Here is a 6,992-nt window from a genome sequence, read left to right as displayed (position 1 = left end):
GCTCCACTGTGAACTAAGAAGGATTTGAGGCAATGCGCCCCCCTCACACCTGTGATTGTCCTCTGCCTGCTGGGATACAAGGCATAGGATCCAAAGGAGATTCATACCTGGGAGCTCTGGGACTCCATGACTGGCTGGCTAAATGGATGGATGGATAGACAGATGTGAGGGTGGGTAGGTGGATGAATGGATGAATGGATGGAGGGAGGGCTAATGGATGCAGGATCAGCTAGATGGATGGACACATGGATGACTGAATGGCTAGGTATTTTCTTCCAGGCAGCAGAGCCAAAATTTCAAGCCATGACAGCTGTTCCTGAGAACTATCCCCATTCCCCTTGCCTCCCTGTGACTCTGAGACCTGGGATACCCGGGACTTTGAACACCTGCATTTGGTAGCAGAGGGGAGGAAGAGGCTGCTATGCTTCCAACCCAGTGAGGAGGGGCTGGTACAACCCCCTCACCACTGTTCCCCTTCAGGGCCTGCCCAGGCCTGGTTTTGTTGTTGGCTGAGGTATATGTGATATAATGATGACCCCTCTTTCAGGCAGGATGCTCAGTCTGGCCTCTTAGCCTCCGTCTGACCCCAGCGGCACAGATTTGCCTCTCTCGGCTGGACAGGCCTCCAGAGGCCATAATCTGGAGGCCATCCAGCTTCCCCAGGGGACCTCCCCAGCACAAGGAACTCACTTCTCACAGAGCAACCCTAGGGGATGCTCCAAGTGTCACAGGGCTTTCCTGATCCAGAGCTGAGACTCCTTCCCTTGACTCCTGCTCTCAGTGTTGCCTCTGGGCCCTGAAGCCCATGTGGGCTGCAGGGGTCGGGGTGGGGCTCCTCTATGGTGAACCACCTATCTCTCCTGGCTGCTCCTTCTTCCTCCCTGTGGCCCTACTCCCATCTCTGACCTCTGGCTCCCAGTTCTGTCTGTCAGTGTCCCTGAGAGGTGTGACCCCAGATTGCCCAGAGGGGCTGGACCTTGCTCAGATAGACTGAGGGAGAGAAGAGGGCTGGCCTTGAGGTCAGATCTGTATGGACAGATGGGTCCTCACCCATGACCACTGAGCCTTTCCTCACGTATTTATTAACTCACTAAAAAATATTTATTGAGTGACTGCCATGTGCCAGACAGTATGCTAGACACCAGAAAAAGAGCAGAAACTAAAGCAGACATGATCCTTGTCTTCCAGAAAGACTGACAAACAAGAATTGTAACTCGGTGTAATGAATACCCTGAGGGGGAGGGGTCCTGGGAGACTACCTAACCCAGCCTAGGTCAGGGGAGACTTCCTGGAGGACAGACAAGGCATCCAGCTCCAGATGGGAAGCCAGGGGATAGAAGAGAGAGAGGACTGTTCCAGATAGAAGAAATGACATGAGTGAATTGATACTTTCTCCTCAGGCAGTAGAACTGGGTCGTCTGCCTAGCCATGGGAACCAGTTCCTGATAACTCCCTTCCCCCTAGTGACATCTGATCCCTGAGACACCTGGATGCTTGAACACCTGCCTTGGACAGCAAAGACTGATGAGAAACTTGGCCCATTCAGGAAACTGACACAAGTTTGTTGTTGCTGAGCCCTGGAGGGTGGTAGGGCCATGGAGAGACATGAGACAAGGTCTTGACGGTGGGGGCTGATCCTGAGAACATCGGGGTGTTAGGTGGAGGTCAATCAGGAGACCATTCAGGCTGCAGGGTAGAAAATAGATCTACCATTTCATCTTTCCCTTTCCTATACCTGCCATCCTGGACAGACAGCAAACAGACAGCAGACAGATCCGTGGGTACAAGTTCGGCTTTATTGGAAACAATGCAGTCTCGGTGTGAAGCCTGTGTTCCAGCCACACTCACCCTCTTGCTCACACACTCACACTGACACTCCAGGCCCCAACCCAACAGGGTCAGGTCTGGTACAGAGGAGCTGGAGGCCTGGTCTCCCTCTGGCCCTTGGTTCCCCAGGACTGCAGTGATTTGCATCCCTCCACTCAGACGCAGGGCTCCCTCTGGGCTGGAATGGGCTAACTGCGGTGGCTCTTGCTCTAGGGGAGGAAGGAGAAGCAGGGTCATGGGCTGGAGTCTTGGATAGGGACTTGGAGGAGGCAGGGCTGAGGAGGAGGGAGGGCCAGGCTTGCCTTGGCAGAGATCCTGTGCAGTCTCCGGATGATGCGGTCCACCCAGGGCTGGTCTGGGGGTGCGCAGAGCTCGTGACCCCTTAGCGTGGTGAACCTGGAATCAGAGACCAGAGAGAATGGAGCCCTGGAACCCAGCTTCCTGGAAGGCCCTACTGTGAAGGGCAGAGGCTGGGGACCATCTCTAGGAATCTGTTTCAGGGGCTTCCTTGAAGGAGCTGGGCTTGGCAAGGAGAAGAGAGATAAGAAAGTAATGGTATCACCAGGAGCTGATAGAAGAGTAGAAGCTACATACTCCCCACCCTCAACTCACACCACAGCAGGCACCCTGCAGCCATCCTTGAGGAGGAGGTAGCGAAAGGCTCGCACAATGTTCCCAGGGATGGGGCGTTGGGTCACAGACAGGCAGCAGTCTTCAGCGTCGTTGGTACCACCCAGAGCTGGAGGGTGGGGATAGGGAAAAAGATGGTGTCAGGACATAGGGACCCTGAGAAGGGGAGGTCATAACCCTAACTGGGATTAAGGATACCCGTGTGTGTGGGGGAGGGGACAACTAGACCTGATATTCAGCCAGTGTGCATCAATATGGCCCTACTGGTTGCTAAATATATTGAAATATGTCTAAACTTGTTAAATAACCACTGTCCTGAGCCCCACAAATGCCTTCCTGCTGCTCTGATCACCCTGTCCCAGGACTTCTCAACGTCATACAACTCAGCAAATAAAGAGTTAATGCTGGTCACAGCCAGAGACCCGCCAAGACCCTGTTCACTCTAGAAGACTGGTGTTGGGGGCCCTATGAATTGCTAACATTTTGACTATCACTCCTGCCTTAGTGTCTCCATTCTCCCCACCTTAAGCAATTACACACTGTTATCTCCTACCTAGGAAACTGAGGCAGCAGGAAATAGAGCCTGCAGAGAGAGGGGCAACCACAGGCCCAGGGAAACACTAAGACACAGACACCTAAGAGACGACACACATTAGCATTCGGGGACCCAGGAACCCCCACACTGCAGGGGCACATACCCAAGGCATAGGACTCCCCAGGTTCACCAAAACATGTAGACCTAGGTATTCACCTGGACTTGCAGTGACCCTCACATGTAGTGCCAAGCAGTCTGAGATCTGGACATCGCACCTCCCCCAGGCCACCCACCCTAACCCTCCTCTCAGCCTTACCAGGTGAGGTCCAGAGAACCAGCAGGCTGAGGGCCAGTAGTGGGGCCGTGCAGGATGCCATGGAGGGTGGACAGAGGCAGAACGACAGCAAGTGCGTGGAGTGGAAGTGAGACTCTGGTGCGTGCAGGAGTCTGTGTGAGGCTGAGGCTTGGCTGGGAGTGCAAAGGAGCAATGGGAAGGGAAACGTGAGGGAGTCTGGGAGCGTGTGAGTGGAAGCCTGTGTGAGGCTGCAGCTGCCTCTTATTTATGGTCCCAGAAGCTTTCACTTTCTTTGTCCAGAAATTCCCCTCTTCGTCCCATTCCACGGATCCCCCTCTGCCCCCCTCTTTCTGGTGAAACCTGACCCAGCTACCCCCCTCCTCTGCCTTCCTTGGCTTCAGCTGGAGAGCCAGAGCCGAAGCAGCCTGCAGTCTGGCCATGACAAGGGGTCTGGTGCTGTCAGCTCTGGAGGGAGGGTCTGCACTAGCTTCTCCTTGCTGGCATTTGCATCATGAAGCCTAGGGCTGGGGCTCAGAAGTGATGGTCAGGGTTGGGAGGCAGGAGTGAGGAGTGTGCCCCCTGCCCTAGGTTTGTCCTTCATCCCACCTCTCTCTTCTGTGGTTCTAAGGCCCCTGGTGGGGGTGGCAGTGAAGAAGGCTCTGTAGTACCCTAAGAACCACCACAAGAGCCTGGGGTAGCCTCCTCAGGTCATCACAGTGCCTGCCCACCTGCCATCTTGGAACTAGACCCTCCACTGGGACAAGCAGAGCTGAGAGGGAAGGTTCCTTGAGAAGAAGCCCAGAATTCCTACCCCACATCTCAGCACTCTGGGACGTCAACCTCCTGGCTCATTGAGCACTGCCCCTTCCCCTATTTGCCATTTTCCTATGTCCAAGACCTGGGTCAGAGGAAGAGCTGGAGGGAACCTGGCCTGGAATAGCCCCCTTCATGTTTCCCCTCCTCTTAACCCTGGGAAACAAGAGGGGATTTCTAAAGAGAGGGACTGGCCAGCTCACATCCAGACAAATCCCCAAGTTTCAAGGAATTGACAAGGGGGGGGAATAAGTGATTTCCTCATCCTGATGAGAAAGACTAGAGATAGACCAGAAAAGAAGTTCTCAAAAGAGAAATTAATATGTGGGACACCCACTCAACCATCCCCCTCAAGCTCTGGACCCTCTTTTGCAGGGGGGTGTTTCCCTCATAAGTTTCTGATTTATTTTTCTTTGCAACCATTAATAATACTAATACTAATAGCATTTCTGATTGCTTACTATGTGCTAGGCACTGTATCAAGGAGTTTACCACTATTATCTTGCTTAACTTTTCCCAAAAAACTATGAAGTAATTTTATTATTAGCAGTTATTTTCTCTGTTTTACATGAGAAAAATGAGGCTTAGAACACAAGGTCACACAGTAAGTGCCGGAGCATGGTTTGTACCTAGGCGTCTTTTGCTCTAGAGTTTACACTGTTGACCACTACCTCACACTGCCTGCCTGCCACCTGGCCATCGATCATAGCATAGAACAGAGGAGACTCTACAAATAGATAAGTTAAGATTTGGATTCTACCACTTACTAGATGTATGACCATGTGCAAGTTGTCCAATCTGTATTTTAGTGTCCTTATTCAAAAAATGGAGCCCTGGTGGGGCAGTGGTTAAGAGCCACGGTGAGCTATGGCTGCTAACCAAAAGGTCGGCAGTTAGAATCCACCAGCCGCTCCTTGCAAACCCTGTGGGGCAGTTCTAGTCTGTCCTATAGGGTCGCTATGAGTCGCAATCGACTCAATGGCAACGAGTATCCAAAAAATGGGAATGATGATAGACCTACTTTTAGGATTAAATGAGGTAAACTGAGTAAAACCTTTAGTTTAGAGGCTGGCACATAATAAGCACTCAATAAATATTAGCCATTATTATACAGTGAAAACTGTGAGAGTGAGAACTCGACGAGACTGCCTTGTTTTTCCAGGTCTCACAAGTTTTCCACCTTTGACAGGGTGCAGTCTTACCACTTTTCTATTGTTTTAGTGGGAAATATTTGAGTTTTCCTTCTCTGACAGGTTTCTGCCTTACATGAGTTCTAGCTTTTGCAGGTTTTTCTGTAATTCTGTCCTTCAGATATCTGTCCATTAATTCATCCATCTATCCATCTGTCCATTGATCTATCCATACTTCTGCCTGTGGTAGTGCTGGTTATTCTGTTTGCCCCACCCCCATTCATTCCCATCTGCTAATACTCTAGCACATGTTTTCTTTTTATATCAACAAATTGAAGACAATCAAAATTAGTTCCTTTTCAACTTGTGTATTACAGCAGTCACCTTCACTGTCTTACTTTAGGGCTATGTCAATTTTCCTGCTCTCTGGCATAAGATAATCTTGATATCCCACAGAATATCAAACTGGGCCTTTGAACTGATGACATTATGATAACTGGATCTGGTGTGCAAAAAATAGCAATCACCCTAAATGCCTTAGTAAGACACATGCATGCCAGAAGGTGGGGATAAATCCTAGAAACATTCAAGATTCTGCCACAGAAGTGAAAGGTCTAGGGGTCCAGTGGTTTGGGGCATGTTGCACTTTCAGCATGAAGAAAGAGGCATAGTGCTTAAGAGGCAATTTGGATTTTGGAGGCAACATATTCCACATTTAGGTGTGTTACTGCAAAATATTTACTAGATATAGTTTTGAATGGGCCCCCAGAGCAAAAAAGGTCTCTGCATCACGTCCGAGCTCCAGGGAAAACTGCTCGCTGCTCAGGACTATGCCCATAGATCCAATGAACTTCAGGTCGTCTGCGGCAGATAAGGGTGCTATGGGAGTTTCTGGCACACCCCAGTAGAAGAATCACAGCACAGACCCTTAGTGTTAGAGTAATATCATGACGCCTCTGTAGACAATTATTTCCCCTTTGAAAAGCAGCTCCTGATTTGCCACTGGGCCCTGGTCTAAAACTCAGACTGTTGTTCACCCAGTGACAATGCAAACAAAGCGTGTTATCATAGGAAATCATAAAGTTGGATGTGCACAGCAGCATTTTATTATTAAATGGACACTGTACATATGAGACCAGGCCTTAGAAGTTTTAGAAATCATGAGTAAAAGCATGTATTGTTTTCTGCTTCTTCCTCCGATCACACTTACAGATTCATGGGGAAATTCTCACAGTTAACAGATGGAAAAATGCATGGAATAGATTTTCAGGTGGGTCTCTAAGGTATGGTGGCACCAGCCAGAAGCAGACAGCTGCTTAAGACCCATCCAGAGATGGCCCTGAAAGACAGTGGTGAAGGGCAATCTTCTCAGTGGGCAGAATTTCAGGTAGTACATATAGGTGTCCACTTTGTGTGGAAGGAGAGATGCACTGAGATTTCGAGGTATCCTAACCATGGACAGTGGCTAATGGGTTGGCCGGGGATTTGGAAAAAAACTGATTAGAACAGTGACCTAGGGGAGAGGTATGTGGATAGATTTCTCAGATGCCTATAGAGTGCGGTGATAGTAGTGTCTTGTCCAAATGTCCACTAGAGGGATCCACTACCAAGGAGGCTCCCAATACTAGGTGGACAAGATGACCCATCAGTTGGCTTTTATCCCCAGAACTCCGGGACTTGATCAGGTGGCCCATGTTCCTGCTGCCAAAGGAATAGAAGCTGTGCACAGGCTCAATAAATGGACTTCCTCTCACCCAGGCTG

At 50.1% G+C, this 6,992-nt stretch overlaps 1 protein-coding gene across 1 annotated transcript; it reads right to left on the bottom strand.

The window, feature by feature from the left end:
• Positions 1–2,060: 2,060 nt before the first annotated feature.
• On the bottom strand, positions 2,061–3,369 carry CCL19 (C-C motif chemokine ligand 19). The gene is made up of 3 exons (XM_004372392.1): positions 3,309–3,369; positions 2,440–2,566; positions 2,061–2,223 (listed from the first exon to the last, which is right to left on the bottom strand). Exons 1-3 carry the CDS (start codon positions 3,367–3,369, stop codon positions 2,061–2,063), a joined length of 351 nt encoding a protein of 116 aa, XP_004372449.1.
• Positions 3,370–6,992: the final 3,623 nt, after the last annotated feature.

This window comes from Trichechus manatus, unplaced genomic scaffold, assembly GCF_000243295.1.
Source record: "Trichechus manatus latirostris isolate Lorelei unplaced genomic scaffold, TriManLat1.0 scaffold00016, whole genome shotgun sequence".
Classification (NCBI taxonomy): domain Eukaryota; kingdom Metazoa; phylum Chordata; class Mammalia; order Sirenia; family Trichechidae; genus Trichechus; species Trichechus manatus.
The sequence above is the reverse complement of the archived record's forward strand: the minus strand, read 5'-3'. Positions and strand labels throughout refer to the sequence as shown.

Coding starts and splice junctions, on each gene's coding strand:
- CCL19 (XM_004372392.1), bottom strand. CDS start 3,369: ATGGCATCCTGCACGGCCCCACTACTGGCCCTCAGCCTGCTGGTTCTC. Junction 2,567..3,308: donor GGTTCTCTGGACCTCACCTG/GTAAGGCTGAGA, acceptor CCCACCCTCCAG/CTCTGGGTGGTACCAACGAC. Junction 2,224..2,439: donor TGCAGGGTGCCTGCTGTGGT/GTGAGTTGAGGG, acceptor CTCTGATTCCAG/GTTCACCACGCTAAGGGGTC.